Below are 20982 nucleotides of genomic sequence, written 5' to 3' on the forward strand. Positions count from 1 at the left end.
CTGAAGGAAACGTAGGGAACAAGGAGGGAATGAGGAAAATCGAATTTTGCCCTGCTATGTGTCCCTACGTGTTCCCCAACATGTAATATATATGTGCATGATCGCTATGCATATTTCCCTCCATGACCGAATAAAGACACATTTACAGTTGCGTCCAACGTTATTATGTCAGTTATCCAGTCCCTCGTGAAAGCAACGTGAATTAGGCTTTTAGGCCTATGTTGCCAACGTCTTTACATTGTGCACGTTAATTCATCGAGTTGCACCCGTTTCTAGGCCTCACAGGGCCCGGACACCAGATTCAAGCCTCAAGTCTCCTGAACCACTCCGAGAGATGCAGCCCCGCCCGCATCCCTGACCCTTCACTTACTTCCTGTCAAGCAACGCGGTGCTCAGCCTGGCCTGCCTGCCAACAATAAGTCATGCCTACAGTTATCTGTTCAGCTCCCCGGCTTCACATTCTTAGCTAACGAACCGCATAAACATCTCCATCTACAGTCTAGTCTTCCTGTCTCCATGCAAGTAATTTACTGAATTAATATCCATAGAAGATCCATAGCACACGCAATACATGAGTAGCCTTTGCCCTGATGACTTTTAGAATCAAGCAACATGTACTCCAAACACTAGATATCAGATATACTATAGGTACAGGTCGTTCTGACATCCCAGACTTTAGTCTCCTCTTCTAGTGCTAGAAGTCAGGGCCCCCAGCTCTCCCCAGTTACACGTCATGACTCGTTTGCGCGCACCAGTAGGTTAAAGGTTCCAGCTGCCCATGAAGCCCCCTCCATGTGTCCACCCACTTATGACACTTCTGTGACGTCTACATCACACACCTCTGTGCACGCCCTGTGCACGCCTTCTTTTCACGCCCATATGTTCTTATCTTCCGTTTGTCACTTGTTACGCCTACTGTATTCAATGCAACTGTATGGTTTTACTATATATATTGTATGATGTCAATGAAATGTGAAATGTCCCTTCCTGAGCCTTAGTAGGTGATGGAACCCGATATCCATTGGCTCGAGCCACTTAATTAAAGCCCGTATGACTCAGATACCACGGATTCTGCCTCTTATTTATTGAGCTATCCTTTTCAGTTAATGCATAGAAAAATAGTACCGGTAATTATTTATTTATTTACCACAAGATGTCGAAGATGCAAATAGCCTTCCATTGTACTACGTCTCCTCCTCCTAATAACCATTTGTGTCTGAGAATGTGAGGACCATAACATTTTTTGTGAAAATGACAGCGAAATCTACAAACCGAAGAAAATGTGGGAGAGGTCGCCACTACGGACTCTATAGATTGCATAGTGCTTGCATCTCACATCTCTAGGGGTGTAGCGAGATCTGACTTTGAAACGTGGACTGTGCACACCTATGCCATACCCTGATTCAATGTAAAATAATCCTGTAATCATGGGAACTAAATGTTTTAATTAAAAGAAAAAGAAAGTAAAAAATATTAAAATATTTGTTATTACAGATTATTACTAACGGCCAAAGACCCTTACATACATAAACACTACGTGAGTGTGTGAATGGGGTGGGAGGTGGGGAGGGCATCACCCATTCTATGCCCCCCACAGAACTGAGCGGAACGTGTCCCACTCTAAGGGATACCGATCGCTCACCCAGAAGGCTTAAAGTCCAAAGGCAGTGCTGTGAATGGGAAGCATTGTAGGGTTCTGAGTGCCTGCACTTTATTTGATAGGCAGAGAACCTGCACTCTCAAGAAGGACCCATTACTATCAAAGGGAGAGCGCCAGCACTTCTCAGTGGGACAAGAGCACTCTAAGGTTCTTAACATCTTCACTTCTCTCCCGCCATTTCAAGCACTGGTCAAAGCCAGTGCGGCTGGAAATTTGCAATTCCGATGCCGAAGCACTTCCCGCAAAATAAACTTGTTCTGAAACTACGATACATTGCATAATTTCAACAAAAAATATTGACTAAACAGTGTCACATAGGCTGCCTTGCAGTTGAAGACACCTTGCAAAGGTAAACTGGTCACCCTTCTTTTTGTTGTTTCTTTATTCATATTCCATTGTTGTATGTCAGACCATCTTGAACACAAATATCACTTGACATAAGTATTGTGTTCTAAATATCAATTACAAAAATATTGTCCCATTACAAAAATATCATCCGATTGGGTGTGCATTCTATTATTAACTCCAGTTGGGTAATATTTTTATAAATGCTATTTAGCACACAATATTTATGTAATACGATGTTCCGGTAGTTAAACTGCTACTACTGAATTATTAGTATGTATTGAAATGGCAAAACAACACAGCCACAGAATGTTACTGCCTAATGCATATTTTGCCTTTTGTGACCACTTTATTTTATCAACATGGCAACCTAATTTGATCCCCCTTGTATTATAATTCTAGTGGCCCTGGTCAAGGGCCAAGGGGACTTGCAGACACAAATACACACACACACATGTATCTAAACCCACAGTCATAACTGAAGAGAAAACTGTATTTTACATTTCCAAAATCACATTCATTCACACAAAGTTGTCATACCCACGAGGAAATTATGTTTTAAATTTCCCCAAAATAATTCAATTCGTTTCTCTCTTACTTTTGAAACTCCCCATTATACTGGTCAGATTGAAAAACAATCATGCACAGACTATATTCATTAGAAGAGAGAAACTGGTTATAAAAAAAATGGCACGATGGTCTTGAACTGTTTATTTGCAATCTGGGTCAAACCGTCATTTCTGTTTTATTTTTCCATTTAATGCCTTTAGAAGGCAAGAGAAAGACCCCTGACATGTCATACCAGAATCTTCATCTTTGTTATGTTAATCTGGAGCGAACACCAGATGTCGATTATCCAGAGGTGCCCTTTTTATATGCTCCAGATTTAAACCAGAGCAAACATCAAACTCTGATGTAGGTGGCTCTTGGAGCGGCTCCATATCAGAGTGGCACAAGAAGGCGTGAGGGATCAGGCTATCATTTTAATTTTGAAGCCAACTTGATTATTTGATGGCAGGATCTGGCTGGCATTCGTCCTGGCCATGGGTGGCGACGGTCCACACCCTTACTGAGTAAATACTGTGATACCAAATGAAAATGGCCAAAAGCGGTGATCGGTTCAAGAAGCATAAGTTTTCACCCCACAGCTATAGGGGCTGTGTTATCATTTAATCACCAAGAGAAAAGCGTAAGTGGTCAAGTTGGTGCATGCGATGACTAGGGCGGGAGAACTGGTGGAACACATAAAAGGAGTCATGTCTCAATAAGGAGAACCAGAGAGGGACAGATAAAAAGAGGTTTGGGTAGAAAGCCATGCAGAGTTTGTTTGCAACCCTGATTATTTAAATGCCCAAAGATCTTCACCAGACCCAAGGTGTGAGGTAGGATATTTGTCCACACAAAGCCTAGTCCTTGGTATGAGGGTGGAGCCACAACTTTGGCTGCATTAGGACACTAGTCCTTGGTGTGAGACCGAAGGCCGGTTGTCAGTTTGAAATCAGTGGCCAGTACACAGAGCGAGATGGAGCTCATCTTTGGTTTACAGAGGGAGTTCAGTTATTTGTGTGAGGCTTCAGATTGGCTCTGGTGTAACAATAGCCCCTGCAGCCCCCGCAGTGCGGGGGCCGAGCTCCGGGGTGCCCTCACCGGCACTGTACACGGGTGGGCCTGAGAGCTCCTGACTGGTTCCAGGAGCATGGGGCCCACCTCCATGCACTTTGCAGGGGGGCCCGCAAGTTTTGTTACACCACTGAAAATGGCCTACCAGTTTCTAGAGCTGAAGGGGACTACTTTAAGTGTGGGTGATGACACTGTACTTTAGCAGAATGCCAACACTCACATAAAATAGAAATGTACTGACCTACTGACATATGTTGTATGCTATGGTGGGTTGGAGCAACCTAGGAATGACACCAAAGTAGATTAATGGATGAAGAGGGAAGGCTGAGGGCCCCGGTAAACTCTTAATATTCTCTTCCCTCATGATTACCTTCAGCTTGGTCAGCAAGCTTTCATCATTGACGAGATCATATGCTGCAGATAGATGTACTAGCATAAGTGCAGTTTATGTCTTTTGGGGTCAAAATGCTATGAGGTCCTCTTTGATATTGGTTAGTGCTGTTTAGGTGCTACTTAATGATATAAAGCCTGAGTGGTAGTGCGAAGCGGGTTGTTCTATACCACATACTCCTGGGGTTGCCTAGTAACATTTCATTTTGCATGGAAATTAATGGCTAGAGATTCATCTTCAGGATATGGAATATTATAACTTGTTTCAGCAAGTCAGGGACTTGGCAGTTGGTGAAGGAGGCACACACTAGGGCCCAGATTTACAAATAAAGTCACAGAACGCAGCGCAGCAGCCAAAAATGCTGCGCTACGCTGCGTGACAGGTAAGGAGAAGGAGAGCGTTATATCTACAAAGATATGGTTCTCTCCTCCCTTCTCTCGAGCGCCGGCACTGATTTTAGCTGCTAAGTGCCACGCACAAACCTTAGCACCACAGTGCAAGGGTATGTGCCTCCTTCCAGTACAAAATACAATACGTAAACACACTTTGCAAGATGCAGCAGGCATTTAAAGTTGGCAAAGAAAGGAGAAATATGAACATTTCTCCTCTTAACGCCTCTTTTTAAATGGCGCCAACGTTTGATTTTAAACCCTGTCTACTATTATTTGTAGATAGAGTTTTGCAACCAAAAGGCATGGGAAGTGGCTTGGGAATGCCCATGTACCACCCATGTAACACCCCTGTGGGGCTAAGTTACGCAACACTTTGCTTTGCGTTCTTTCAGGGTACTTTCCAGCGCAAAAAAAGTTTTGCATTGGAAAGTCAATTCGGTAAAAAGCATTTTGTGCTGGTCAGAGTTACTTTTGTGATGCTAACCCAGCACAAAATGTTAGTAAATCTACCCCCTTCATATGTATGTGATGTCTCTGATAAATGTGTGCAGTAACTCTTTAATGAATGCTGTAGAACAAGGCCAACAGATATATTGGATGCCTCGATTATTCTGTATGTTAGGCTGGCTCAAGAAGGGAAGAAGTTGAAGAAAATTAGTTCTAAAAGTTAATATGAAGTGTTTTAGACCAGGGTCTAAATGTAGACTAAGATGAGACTTAGTAGTGGAAGTGAATATCCCTGAAAACAGAATAGTAGCATGATCAGTACAGTGAAAGCAGACTATCTGATAAATATCAACAAGGCCTTCATCAAAGCAGATCAAAATGTGGCATATCGATTGGCAAGCAAGAGGCAGTGGTTTGTTGAAATCGTAGGCTAGGATTACTTAACATTTCTGAAATAGAGTGACCATCCACCCCATTATTAAATTTAGCCAACAAAATAGCTTGGAGGCTTTCAGAGTCAGAGGAGTAATCGTGGTAGTTAGAAATGTACCAAAATAGATAACTGCTTATAGTCCTCTCTAAAGCACAACACAAGCTTCGTATAAGGGGTCAAACCTCAGTCTCCAGCCAGGAATGCAGCGTGAGGGTGGAGATCACAAAGGTGTAGTAGACTGTTATCGCTACCTCCCCTACCATGGCTCGCTGACTGATGAGGAGGTGGATTTTAAATATGTCAGTGCCTTCTATTGTGAGGTCTACACTAGAGAAGACCTGGCTGGCTGTGTGGCATGACTGCAAACATAGAAAGAGGACAAGCCGAAGAAAAAACACAGAGGTCAGACCCGTATCTGTGAACAACAATGTAAGGAATACAAAGACAAAGAAAATAATTAATTAAAAAAGAGTAAATGCATTTCAATTAAAATAATAAAATTTATATGAGTTTAACTTAAAAAAGAAAAGGAACATGGAAAAATGAGGGCCAGGTTTAAGCAGGAGTGTCTTAGCCACACATGTTTTGTATTATCTTTGGCATAGGTGGGAATGCACACTCGACGTGTTAATTCTGTATGATTTTAATGATTACAGATCATCCTATGAGATATCCTATTGAATTACGTTATGTGGTGAAGGTGGTGGAGTTGTAAGCTTATTACCTCTGTCTACATGTATATGAACCTTCTTGGTCATCTGAGTAGAATATATCAACTTGTTTTTGTATCACTGCATTATGTAGGTTAAAGGACATCTTGTACCCACAAATCCCAGATCCAAACAAGAGCAAAATTATGATGGCCAACTCAATTAAGGTAAAACATATGCCAATATACTTTATTTTAATTATTTGCATATTATTGGGTACCACAAGCTCAATATTTGAGAATTAGATGTGCTTCCTTTATTGTTTCATTCAATAAAACATTTTTACTCAGAAGATATTCGTTATGCTGAATAGTACTAATTATAAATGTATTTTGATACCTTGCTTGCATCAAATACAACTAGGAATTACATAGCAAATATAAAGTTCTAATCTGTCTGGGCTCAATATAGGAGAACTAATGTCCCCAACAAAGCAATACCATCCTATATGAACCTGTGATTCTACTGATCTTCGCTAGGAATTGTTCACTTTATGTTATAGGCTAGTTCACTTTCAGTTAAAAAGAAAGGGTCATGTGAGTTACAGAAACAACGTGGATAATCATTGAGCTCCAGTTTTTTCCAAAATGTCACTCTGCTCACATAAATCTAAACACTTACCAGCAAAGTTTCTTTAACATGTCGCAGTCCAGCCTAACCACAAGTCCATTGTTCAAAAATCCTTTATTGTCACAATCAACTTCATTTGTCAGGAAGTGAAGCCTCTCATATTGACCACTGAAAGATAAACATTGAATCATGAACTTTGAGTAGGGCATCCTCAGGCCCCAATACATCACAAAGATTTACAACTTCGGCGTCTCCTAAAGTTTGTTGTTATCTTACTTTTCTCCTGGTTTTGTGTCATGGATGTAGCTGACAAAGGTTGTTTCTTTTCATCTGACTCTTTGCTGGTGAAAGAATACTTCATGCATTATTAAGGCTGTTACTGATTCCCCAAGAGGCTGTCATGGATGTTTTTCTGCATCTCATCCTATTGATCAGTTAATTGTCTTTGCATTTATATTTAATTTCACACCTGTACAAACGTATATATGAAATTGTCATAGTGACCTATAATGATAATTTTGCACCCCTTTCCCTTGTTACTCTACTGTTATTATTATACATCATGTTACAAAAACACTGAGCTTGATTAATGCTTCTCTCATGAAGTCAGATGCTTACTCATTCGAAATGATTATTTCCCCTCACCTTATCAAAAATTTACATAATAATTACAAACACAAGTTATTCATGTGCTACCCCAAAACACTGATCACAGATTACTGCTATTGTTCTTTTGGGGGTGGGTGTTAAAGGGCAGATTGGGTATGTAACTCTCTCTGGCTGTAGTTCCTCAAGTACCTTGTGTGACTCTCCAAAATGTCTAAAGTTCTATATGGTCAGAAAGTGACTATCTCTCCCTCCTCCTCTATCAAGACTTACGTTGAAGCTTTCCTCATCATCTCTATGAATAACAAAATCATTACCCAGTGGCACAAACACACAAAAGGTGAGCAGGACCAAGACTCATTGTAATATGGCTGGACCTAATTTGAGATGCTATAGTGGGCAAAACAATGATGTGTTGGAATGCTACCCCAAACGATTGTCAGTGGTAAGACTTGGTAAACAGACATAATATTGACTCCAAAATATCGACTGGACATAATATCGAGTATAAAATATAGACTGGACAAAATATCGACTGGACGGAATATAGACATCAAAAATATCGTTTTTAAGGTAAGTAATGTAATATCGAATGTTAAAAATATAGACAGTTAAAATATCGAAGTATATAATATAGGTAATTAAAAATATCTAATTTTTAATAGTATCTAATTTTTAATAATGTTTTTTGTTATTATATGTGTGAAAATTGTGTATGTATATTATAATTAATTTTAAATAATGAAATTTGTTTTTTTATTTTTTGCGTAATTAAATTCTGTAGCGGGTTGTGGGTTTATAGGGGAATAGGGTGGGAAGTAATTTAATTATAATTAATTAAATATGTAAATTTATTTATTGGTTTTCTTTTGGTAAATAATAAAATTTTAATTGGCAATTAATTTTAATTGATTGAATAATTGCTAATTATGTTAATTTTACTAATTTATTTTCCGTAGCGGGTTGTGGGTTTATAGGGGAATTGGGTGGGAAGTAATTTAATTAAAATTAATTAAATATGTTAAAAAAATGATTGGTATTTTTTCAGAATTAATTGTTAATTTAAATGTTATGGGTAATTAATTAAATTTTAATTGGCAATTAATTTTATTTAATTGATTAATTGCTAATTATGTTAATTTTAATTATTTATTTTCAGTAGCGGGTTCTGGGTTTATCGGGGAATAGGGTGGGAAGTAATTTATTTATAATTAATTAAATATTTCAATTAATTTAATTGTATTTAATTTGAAATAATAGATAAAAAAGTTTTAATTGTTAATTAAATAAATTTTAATTTGTAATTAATTTGGATTAATAGGTAACAAATAATAATAATTAATTGTAATTTGTAATTTTAATTGATTAATTGTTATATTAAAATTAATTGGTAATTACTTTAAAATAATTTGTTATAGATATTAATGTATATTTTTTAAAATAATATATGAAGTATTTAATTTCCCTACTGTTGCACACTCTGGAGTGGGAATAGTAATTTTTACCCCTATGCTATCCAACGCTTTCCCTACTGTAGCACTCTTTGGAGTGAGAATAGTAATTTTTACCCCTACGCTATCCAATGCTTTCCCTACTGTTGCACTCTTTGGAGTGGGAATAGTAATTTTAACCCCTACGCTATCCAACGCTTTCCCTACTGTTGCACTCTTTGGAGTGGGAATAGTAATTTTTACCCCTACGCTATCCAACGCTTTCCCTACTGTTCCACTCACTGGAGTGGGAATAGTAATTTTAACCCCTACGCTATCCAACGCTTTCCCTACTGTTGCACTCTTTGGAGTGGGAATAGTAATTTTTATCCCTACGCTATCCAACGCTTTCCCTACTGTTGCACTCACTGGAGTGGGAATAGTAATGTTTACCCCTACGCTATCCAACGCTTTCCCTACTGTTGCACCCACTGGAGTGGGAATAGTAATTTTTACCTCTACGCTATCCAATGCTTTCCCTACTGTTGCACTCACTGGAGTAGGAATAGTCATTTTAACCCCTACGCTATCCAACGCTTTCCCTACTGTTGCACCCACTGGAGTGGGAATAGTAATTTTTACCTCTACGCTATCCAACGCTTTCCCTACTGTTGCACCCACTGGAGTGGGAATAGTAATTTTTACCCCTACGCTATCCAACGCTTTCCCTACTGTTGCACCAACTGGAGTGGGAATAGTAATTTTTACCTCTACACTATCCAACGCTTTCCCTACTGTTGCACCCACTGGAGTGGGAATAGTAATTTTTACCTCTACTCTATCCAACGCTTTCCCTACTGTTGCACCCACTGGAGTGGGAATAGTAATTTTTACCTCTACGCTATCCAACGCTTTCCCTACTGTTGCACCCACTGGAGTGGGAATAGTAATTTTTACCCCTACGCTATCCAACGCTTTCCCTACTGTTGCACTCTCTGGAGTGGGAATAGTAATTTTTACACTTACGCTATACTACGGTAATAATATGGATTATAATTTAATTATATTATGTTACTATATATATATGTTTTAACAAATATGATTGTAATTTTTTTTATAACTTTCATTAATTATTTAACTATTATAAGGTAATTTAAGTATTTTTAAGTATATTTTAGTAATTAATTTAATATTAATTTAATTTAACACTGTTTTTAATAAAGTCGATATTTTAATTACCTATATTTTTGTAAACGATATTTTGTAGTCGATATTTTTGTACTTACCTATTTGTAGATACAAACTCGATATTCTGTCTGTCGATATTTTGTCAACGATATTTTTTCAACTCCATATTATGTCCCTCGATATTATGTCAGTGATCCGTAAGACTTATTACAATCTTACCTTCCATCACCTTTTGTGTGTTTTTTAATGTAATGCCCTAAGTGGCCTAGGGTATGCTCAGGTGTGGGCTCCTTGCTCCCTGTGCCACGAGAACCAAGCTGCACTGGACTGGAAAGGCCCAATGAAGACAAAGTCATCTTGAGTTGCTTGTGATCTGGTTCAGAGAGGACCTGGCCAGGCAGTTGGGACTGGACTGTTCCTACTGGAGCAGGACCAATAATTATTTACATGTGGCGTGGTGGGCAAACTAACAATGAGTTGGAATGCTACCCCGAGCAATTGTCAGTGGCTAGTCTTATTTCAAGCAATTCTCCCATCACCTTTTGTTTATTTGGTGCCTATTTATATGGCAAGTCACTCCTCTTCTAAAAAAGCAGTAGCTGTCACTGAAGACAAGAACAACTTGTGACCTGTTACCATCTACTGTTCCTTGCGAAATCCCTTGACAGTATTACGAAGACTCAGCTGAAATAATTTCATAAAACAAGCAATTTTACAACCTTCAATAGTTCATTAGTGCTGGAGCATTTTCATACTGGGCGTACTGCCATCGCTAAACGCATAGGGATGCTGAAAAATCCAAGCATCACACATCCTAGTGTCACAAAGAAGCCACACCCAATCAGCAAGTGAGTGGCAAGGGTGTAGTGTGTAGCTGGTGTTGCATTTTGCAGCACCCTGTCACAAATATATTACTAAAGCGGAGTGTGGTAGCACACTACCACCACTAAATTTGGACAGAGAGTTTTATTGATAAAACTATATAGCACACAACCAATAATGTGTGAAAAATCAGTTTCATCAAATAGTTGTCATTTGTGCATCACCAAATAAAGAGTCTTGATTTGTTTTGATCCTATTAAAGTCTTTGTTTCCATCACACTTCAAAATTAGAAAGAAAGCACTTCATGTGTGCTTTCCTAACTGTTTATTTGGAAATAATTGTACAGTTAATTTATAGGTATTTGATTTGTGTTTCGTTACAAGATAACAACATTCTACAGCCTCTCCTTTCACACCAGAAAGAATGTCACATAGTTCACTTTACAAAATTCTCACACTTTGCAGTAAGAGAAAGAAAGGTTAACACCAGTCTCCATGTTAAAAGAATAATCAGCAATTTGTCAGAGTACTGGACTGACATTTGATGCTTGTTCGCCGTCAGAACTCCAGTATGGCTATTTATCCCACACACACACTGCTTCTTCCAGCACCTATGACTTCAGAGCTGTATTTAGTACTCTGACCACTGTGTTGAATGTAGATGATGACAGAGAGGCAGATGAGAGCCGAGAGTGAACGTGACAGCATTTGTATTGCTTGGTTGTCATATTTTTGTCTTGTCTAACCAATTGTAAAGCGCTCTGATACCCTACTAGGGTCAAGTCCGCGCTATATAAAACTTCATAAATAAATAAATAAATACATTATGCATGCCTGATAATGGTGACTTCTGTGCCCTCATTCTCTTAAGCCTATTATCTACTTAAACTACTCCAAGATCAAATGGGTTTGGATTGAACAGTCTTGAGATGCTCCCACTACTACCTCAAAAACCATCATTAACATATGAAACTTTGCAATACTCTATCTTATCAGTCTGCACACAAATAATCAGTGCCTTAGTGTTACATTCCATCTCTTAGCCTCGACCTTTACACTGAATCAGTTGGCCCCATACTAAGACATTCTTAAGATGCGGTCCAAAATATTTACACACCACCTCATCCTGAACCCAAATTAAAATCTAATTTTTGTTTATTTCCTGCTAAAGAAGCTCCTTCCTTAAGCAGTCATGGTTGGCTTCCCTTATGTTCTGGATTGTAAGCCTACAATGATCGAAAGCACCATCTCCCTTGAATTAACCCTTGATAACAAATGAAATCTACAAGTTCATATTGACACCGAAATTGAAAGTGTCCAGGACCAACTCAGACTCATTTAAGGGATTAAATACTTCATGACAAAATCTGATTTTAAAACTGAAATCTATTTCCTAGTCCTACTGAGGTTAGATGATAGCAACACGTTACTTATTCATTAGATGCTGTTGCAGGGATTCTGCTTGGGAGTTTGTGAAAGAGTATGGCTAGAACTAGCCAGGTTGGCATCATCATGTAAGTTTGGAACAAATAAAGAGGAGAGAATACATGTTTAACTTATATATCATGAAACAAAGCAAACATTCAAGAGGACGTATGACTTAAGGATGACTGCACGTTAGGGGATATACTAATCGTTTAAAACGGATGTTGCCATCTATCCAGATCTCTTTCTCACTGTGCTAAAGCATTTCCACTGAACTGAAAGGAACAGAAGTGAACCAAACTTCTGACTATTTGTCAGGTTTTGCACTAACCTTGTGCACAAGATCCAATGGAGCCAATGGAAGTGATATTCGTGTCTGTCACTCACCATCCCGACCAGTGACCACATAAACAAGAACATGAAAGTCAATGTTAGAAATGGGAAATGGGAATCGGATATTGGAGAAAATATAGCAGTCCTCACTCATGTCTGGGTTTATGGAAGGCTTCAGGTTATACTGGATCTCTGCAAGACAAAGAGACACCTTAAGTAAGTAATCAATACAAAAAACAGGTATCCAGCAGGGAGAATTGTAAAAACAGAAAAACTCCACGGGAAAAAGGAAAGGAAAGAAAAATGCTGTTTTCGTATAAAACCCTCACCCACCACTGTGGTATGTTTCATCATTGGGGTTCATCCCGATCCGCTGCTGATCAGGGCATGCTGCGACCTAATGAATACGCGGAAGCACTTAATGGTGTCATAAAAATATTAAAGACAATGGTGTGGGAGGGGAGTGGAGGGAAGGTGCTAAGCTAGTTTAAAAATACCTGACTAGTAAGTCTCTTTAATTTATTCCTGCCTCTAGTCGGTCTGGTTTAAAATCAGGGGTTGGTATAGACAACGTAGGTTGTGATGTGTCTACTTTCTCAGGTCAACATGTTTCGAGCCTTGCCCCTATTCGCTCTTTGTCAGGAGCATAGGCACCTAGTTCCTTTTAGTACCACTCATTAGTGTCCCTTAATAGGAACGCTTAAATTTGAATGCCATGCTAAATCACACAACATACATACGAAGGTCACCGATTGGTGTTATGTCACTGAGTATATTTTCGACGTTGCATTAATACGTCATGATCACTTCAAGGGAGGAGGGGGTCCTGTTGTCACACCTTCTTCAAGGCAGACCCTCGGCCTCTTTATCTGCTCTGCTCACCTAGGGACCGCAACTTAAGTAATTTGTCATTGAAACACTGAACATAACTGTAATTGTAACATAATATACCATAGTCATATATTTGTATAACCAACTCTCTACCTTTTGGCAGGTAATGGTAATTCCTGAAAGCTGAATACAAACAGGAATTATCTGACGTCTGTCTTTATAGATATATAGCACCTGACATTATTTCCATAGCGATTTTCTACCACCACTGCCGTGAGCCAAAAACATTAAGAACATTATCTGGGAGCAACTGAAGCCCCACACATCACCATTATCAATAGGTCCACTCAACCAGATTGTAGAATAAGGTCTGTCTTCCAGTTTGATGAGACACAAAACTCCTATTTTCTATCTGAAAGTCCTTACAGCTAATAAAGTCTTTGGGAATTTTTTATATATGTCATCTACTTTCCTTGCCAACTGGAACAATTCTAATCTCAGGTCTCATAATTGTTGAACAGATTGCAAATAAACATTTATCAAATTAACATCACACCCCTGAAGATCAGCTAAAAAAGGACATTTGTACTACAGCCACAAACTGACAGGCTGCTAAAATCTGTGGGTATATTGCACCTTTGTAGTAACCCTATAAAATGTTTCTATCCTACAAGAAGGACTTTCCTTTTAATGACTTACTAGCCAGAGAAAAGAAGGGCACATTGCCTTGAAGTTATGGAGGGATCCATATCCAGGTTTCCTGTATATTTAAGTTCATGTAACCCACCTCACATGGGTTATCAAACTTTCTTTCCCCCAACATGCATAACCAAAATCATTCCAGACCCAGGCTATCTAAAACATTCTATGATTCTATGTTATGTTGTGTGTATTTGGAAATCACCTGTTATGGTATGCTGAGCAGCTGTGTGTGCCTAGCCCTGCCTATGATAGGTTTGTTGCATGAAAAGCCAGGTCTTTAGCTTCTTCAAGAAGAGAGGAGGAGGCTCTGATGGCAAACGATGATTAAAAGTTACAAATTGAGGTGTTCTCTACCACCACAATTGCCAATTATCTGCTCTAACCTTTGATTCACATTGGTTTCGTGTGCCGTACGGTTCTGTTCATTTTTCTGCAGCATTTATGTGTCAGCTTCAGTTGTTTACCTTGCTGTAGTAGTTATTGAAACAACATGTTGCTTATCGATCAAATTTTTATGGGGCCTTAACTTGGCATTGTGGTATCTTTTCCATTGGAACATGTATATTTCACATTCATTTAGAACTAGATGAGTTAGGACTGTTCTGTAAGGGAATGTCTAGTTTTTAAATAGTGTGGACAGCGAGCTGCCTGAGAAGCATTGGCTGGAATTGTTTTTTTTTATGCTGAACTTAAGAATAAACAATTGAGGACATTCATTCACTCCTAGACTATCTTCATTTGGTGAATCTAACCATTTTACAGGCATGTTAAGTTATTCGCTGTTCATTAGATCTATTGGCTTATCCTCTCCAGTAGTGTTACGGATAATTTACACGTCTAATGAATGAGAAGTATTTTTCCGTTAAGCCTTTTAGCCCAGCACTAAGATTTTCTCCCCCTTAATCTTGGTTCATTTTTATCACACTTTATAACTCTCTACGGGACTATAGAGATGTATTCAGTAAGGCAACTGGAGGCATTCATAGAAAAATCATATTCTTCTGGAGCTCCGATTCCTGCAATTGCTCATTGGATGAACAAACTACTACCTCCAAGATACCCAGGAGTGCTGATCACCTGTTTCACTCTCTTCTTAATCCACCAGTGGGACCTTCTCTAAGCATTATGGTCCAGCTGGTCTGCAAACCTGCAACCCTTTTTGATGATGACACTATGCTGAAGCTCTACATCAGTATGCAAAGCCAGAGGGTGAGAGAAGAGAGGTGGTAGGAAAACAAGAAGCCAATAGTTGTGAAGATGCTGCCCATAATGTGTAGTGTGTGTGTGTGTGAGGTATGGGTAGGGAATGCAGCAAACAGAATTTGCTTCTAATGAAGAAACTAGGCTTCAGTAGAAAAACCTTCTGGAATTCTCTCTCAAATGCAAGGGCATCACATTCAACAGTGAATTTTAGGGGTTCCGGTTTGCATTTTATCCATAACATCCCTGATTCAATTTGTCCTATCAACAAACACTTCTCTTTCTATACATCTCTGAAAACATCCTAGTTCCTCTCTCTAAGTGCCACCTTTTGTCCTACTAGCACTCATCTCTTGGTGCCAAGATAAATTGCTGAGCAACACCTGGGCTTTACAAATTCTCTTTCATCATCCTAATCATTTGTCAAGTTCTTTCAGACTCCTGCTCCAGAACATAGGATCAGAGGCACTGGTAGTGGGGGTGTGGATTTCTGTTTGAGTTCGGCAGGTGAATGAGCAATAAAGTGGCTTGACATTTTCTTTTGACACATTTGTGGTATGTTCAAAGGCAGAGGTGAAATGTCAGTCAATCTCTTCTAACAACTTGCTACTTATTCAACATAGAGATTGGGGTTTACTTTTCTCTCTTTAACTGCAAAGATAGAGCATTTTGTAGGAAGAACTATCTGATAATCTTGATGGGGTACAGAGAGTGTAAAAGGAATGGCTGTGGGATGTCAGTTTTTTTCTAACACACAACAACATTTAAATACTTGTAAATAAACTACAAATAATTTGAAAATATATTAGTAAATAAGGAAGCACAAATGAAGTAAATTTTTTGTAATTCATAAGTTTGATGAGAACAAAGATTTCAATAGGCTCAAACCAAGTCAAGACACTTTACTTGGCGACGATAAATATTTCCTGAAACTCGACTTTCACACAGTATCGTTTCCCTCGTATGGTTTTATTGTTAAACTGCATATTAGTGTGAATATTTTTGCAAAAAATGGGCTGTCTGTAACAGTAATTGTTTTGTGACAGTATGCTCCTAAATGCACCACCGCTACACACAACGTCTTTACTACTCTTCTGCTGAATGGACGTGGCTCGTTTGCTTATTTTGCTTACTGTTTAGATTTTTCACAATCCCTATGACTTCAGTGATGTAACAATGATGGCAGCAACCCACTATGTAAATTGTTCTAGCACCACTGCGCGCAGTACTGCAGTTAGGAGGGGGGTGTATTTTGATATATTGTTTGTTTTAATTAACTAACATTTGTACTGCCTTTTTATCAGAGAAAAAAATAGGAAATTTGAATAAAGAGGATGAAGGAGAAACAGACAATTCATCTTAAATGTGGTAAAATATTTCTATATCATGGTAATTGAGTCAATATTTGTTTCTTATTTTGGCTCCATATACCAATGATTCTGTCTCTGAATCCATTAGCATGGCAGTACCTACTGCTAACCGTCAAAGTTTCTAGCCAGCTCTGGACCGTGCACACATAACATGCTACCCATGTCCAAAAGAAGTATGGCTGTTGGACTTAGGTCCAAAGGCTCAAAGCCAAACCCTGCAACACTCACCTGTGGTTCCTGCAGCTACGGTATGGCTTTGACTATGTTTAGCGGCCTCTAAGAATAGGACATCAACCACAGAATCCTTGATTTCAGAGACCTTTTTGTTTTTAAAATTGTTTATTTTTTATTTGTTTTTTCTTCAAATGAAAGGGTTATCAATCCAAGTAAAAAAAACTGTTTTTGGTAGTCTAATCTCATAACCATTTTTGGACCTCTCACACACCACTTGGGTGGTTGTGTGGTCCTGTTCCCCTCACTTGGGTTCCTCAGAATCTTTCAGTGACATAAGTTCAGGAATGACGCTTGAAACATTTGTATTGGGTAATGACCTCCAGATCCAAATTTTGAGTCATGACAGCCAATCTTATTGTAGCGGTTTTCAAACTAATTGATGAATGCACCATAGGAAATAACAATTGCCTCTGCCTATTGGATTTGTTTTCCAAATAAAATCAATTCTCAAACCACAAAGTTTTCAAACTATTCTTGAACTCAATTCTCAAGATATGCTAACGATGAACTCTTTGAAGCCCACTCAATATCTTTTGGTATCTTAAACTGCAGAATGAACAGACATAAAAGCACAAAAGTGGCCTGTCCTGAGCAGTTAGATCTTCATGCCGGGTTTGGTGTAGTTCCATTCAGCAGTGTGCTGTAGCAGAAAGAAACACTGTCTGTTGGACTTGAGATAGGAAATGCTATTTCTAGACCATCCCAAATAATGCCATCCACATTCTCAATAAGTGAGCTGGATATGCCAATGACTTGCACATTTTGTGCATATTCGTAAAACAGCACCAAGGTATTAGCACATAAAAAAACAATGTTTCCAACTTTATCTTTATACTAAGCATATAAAAAAAAACAAAAGTAATTAAGGGATGCTTGAAGTGAGTGTGCTTGGATGTTTGAGGTATTTTAAAAGTATTTTATAGCAAAAAAACTTTATTCTGGATCTTCCTTGAATAATTTCTAATAAAACTCTCGAATCTCATCAGGTAATTTAGACCACAACGTGTGGTATGCCAACCCTATGGGGGCAGCTAGGGCTCCGTCCACACAAACGTAACAGTATATCACCGGCTATATTTAGAAATCTACTTCTGTCTGATTGAGATATTTTTGCAAAAGTGCCCCCTCCAAAATAGTGAGAGCACTTTTGGTAAAAAAAATCGTTTTTCACCCAGGCCCCATATCATGGCTGCTGACTGACTTTTTATGTTTTTAGCTTTTCATGGACAAACTCATTAAACAAGGGTTCTGTCGTAAAATCAATAAAGCAATGACCTTAAAGCACTTGGAATTTACTTCCAGTGCATGGGGGTCATTGATGCTTTGATTTGTTTGCAACCACCATTGTTCACATCATGGATGTAAACAGGAAATAAGGACAAAGAATAAATATTAAATGTATTTTTTTTAAATGAGAAATGTCCCAAACATAAAGATACGTAAGCGAAGTTTACGAAAACCAGACCTAACACATAAATGAGTGAATTAACAACGATCATAAGTGAACTAACAATGTTGTAGAACATTGATTCTTAACCTGTGGTCCGCATAGCCTATTTACGGGGTCTGCGCCTTCTTAGAAAATAAATAATTTTAGCAGATTATTAAAGTGTATATTTAATAAAGAAGAAAAATGAAAAAATGTAAACGCTCAGTAAATGTGAAAGAATTGGAGACTAAAAATGAAGTTTGCATCCTCAGATTGATTTGTGGGAGCAGTGCAAGTGCATCAAATATAATACAGTATGGACAATGAGCGACCTCCAATTGAATTTAGAAAATTTAGAAAAGAATATTTCTTACTTGTATATGTGTTTGATGAATGCTTGTTTTTTAAAAATATTTTTAGTGTACTAGTTTTCGATATAAGTAATCAAAAATGCTTAGACCGGTGTTCCCGGCTTCCAGTAATGACTCATTGGGGGTCTCCAGATTCCAAAAATTTAATCATTGGAGGTGTTCCCGGGTTCCAGTAATTATTAATAGTGAGTCCACAGAAGTCAAAAGGTTAGGAACCACTGATCTAGAAGGCCTAATTTTTTTTTCAGCTGCTTGGGAAAGTGTTGATATATTTCATGAAAATGATACCTGCATAATGTTCATGTGTTAACTGGCTGCAAACCTACTGCGACTTTTACTACCATATGGTTTTCATGCACAAGGATGACAGGGAAAAATAGTATGTAAATGCTGCAGTGCTAATTGGTCCTGCCAGGATGATGGTGTTCTCATGACTGTTTTACTGCAGCACCATACATATAAGTTTCTGGTGTAACCCACTCCGACAGCTACAGTTGTCAATAACAGAACAACCAGATTGAGTTTGGGTGAAACATTCAATTCACAATGATGTGCTTCAGTCCTTTCCACATCTCCCCAATAGCAGAGAGGAGAGCTACCATCTTTATTATATGCTTGACACTTATCTGTTGTTCAGCTTCAAACCACTGAGTAAGCTGACATACCACTATATCCTGGACTATAATCAAGAGCACACCAGCTGCACATCATGCTTCACATGCAAGCCCTTAGGGGTCACTTAGATAAAAAGCTAGGATAACCTGCTCCACCTCCGAGAAAAAAAAACCCACTGCAGAACCTTGAAGGAGGTGAGGACCATACTGTATGTCAAATCTTTCAGAGTTACAAACGTGGATTGTGTCATAAAAGGGATATTGGTTTATACCGCCACCCCAACCGGTATTGTAGTTATTCATTTCAGTTTCCCCAAGCCATGAATCAATATCTTGATGCCTTATGTATATTGCTCTCTTCACTCTTCACTTACTCGATACTCAAAAGAGCCCTGCATGGTGCATGTAGTGCCTAAGAGAGAAGCAATAACTGTATAAATAAACAAAAGATGAAATTTACTGTATTGCTCTTTGCGGAACAAGTTGTATATCACTGATTATTTAATCGATGTTAGTTACCTTTAAACAAAAGCACTAATTGCAATAGTTCTTCTAACACTTGACAGAAAATTTTCATAGGGGAGCAAGGTTTTGAAAATGGCAATCAATTCTGAAGACACATCCTGAAATAAATACGTTGGGGAGGGTGATTATACATTTTCTTTTTGTCTTGCCTAATATGGCACAACCCTGCCTCGAAATACTCAGCCTAGTGAGAGATGAGAATAGAAAAATACCAAAGGTACAGTCAAAGCGAGGAAGGAAGATGGATGTCTGGTAGGGACCTGGGTGGGAAGTCCACACTACCAGATTTAGCAGTGGGTTTATACATTCATACCTGTCTCTCTCTTTCCTTTCATGTGGATATGACATTGTGGCAAAATTGAATGTGTACTACACAATTATGTGAAGTGTGTGTGTGGTGCCATCCTGTATTCTTACTCATAAACTCACCAATAGGAGTGCAGCCTAGCAGTATGCTGAATGGATATTCCAGCAGCCAAGATTGAATATGGTGGACCAGCGACAGCAAATCTTGGTTTCTCCACTAGACATAAATGTGTTTTGCCTCAACGTAAAGCAGTGTGTCTGGCATTGAAAAAAAAGCCAAAAGGATTGTTTTTGTATATACTGAATGTACGAGACGTGTAATGATTGAGTGTTCGGTTTAGATGTAAAATTGTCTCTCATGCATTGCAGTGGAACCACTTCCTAGAAGGTGAATTCATAGGTCAAACAGCTGATAGCATTGTGTTAAAGATGCATCCTTCTCTGGGCTGATCTGATATAAGATTAATGCTGTCTCAAAGTAAAGTCTGAAAGGAACCCTAAACAAGTCAATGGTTAAAGGGGCTGACCCAAAGCCCACTCTACATGTTTTAGAAGTAATAAATCTTGCAGAGAGTTACACTGCCGAGCCAGACAGAGCCAGATACTGTAAGGGTGACAAACTAAAAGGAGGTTGACATATAAGGAAGTAGGGTTTATTATGGGGCTTCAAATAAAATAACATTTGTTTTGTGCTTATTTTCCAACAGTGCTAAAATTGCAAAGTGTACTGTTTGAAAAGGAAAATATAACATGAATCAAGCTATGATCGTTGTACCTTACTTGAGTGGTTAGGAGACTAAAATCAAGATCGTGCACCTCAAATGGTGATCACACAAATACATGTCACACACATGTTGTAGGCACAGGGAGAATAAGTGATTTGCCCAGAATCGCACAATGTTGAGTCACGTGCCCATGCTGGGATTCAAACCTAGCTCCCCTGGTTCCAAGACGGCAGCTCTTGCTGCTTGGCCACATCTTATCTCACGTCCCCCCTGTGTGTTTCCATGCCTGAATTAAAACATTCT

The 20982-nt window shown here is 38.6% G+C and overlaps 1 protein-coding gene across 1 annotated transcript in view; it reads left to right on the forward strand.

Moving 5' to 3' along the window:
• The window catches only part of OSMR (oncostatin M receptor), a 357357-nt gene that overhangs the window by 327528 nt on the left and 8847 nt on the right, over positions 1-20982 (forward strand). Inside the window, exon 18 of the mRNA XM_078674982.1 lies at positions 6093-6165. Coding sequence (XP_078531108.1) covers positions 6093-6165 — 73 coding nt within the window. The remainder of the gene's footprint in view (positions 1-6092; positions 6166-20982) is intronic.

This window comes from Lissotriton helveticus, chromosome 2_1, assembly GCF_964261635.1.
Source record: "Lissotriton helveticus chromosome 2_1, aLisHel1.1, whole genome shotgun sequence".
Lineage (NCBI taxonomy): Eukaryota > Metazoa > Chordata > Amphibia > Caudata > Salamandridae > Lissotriton > Lissotriton helveticus.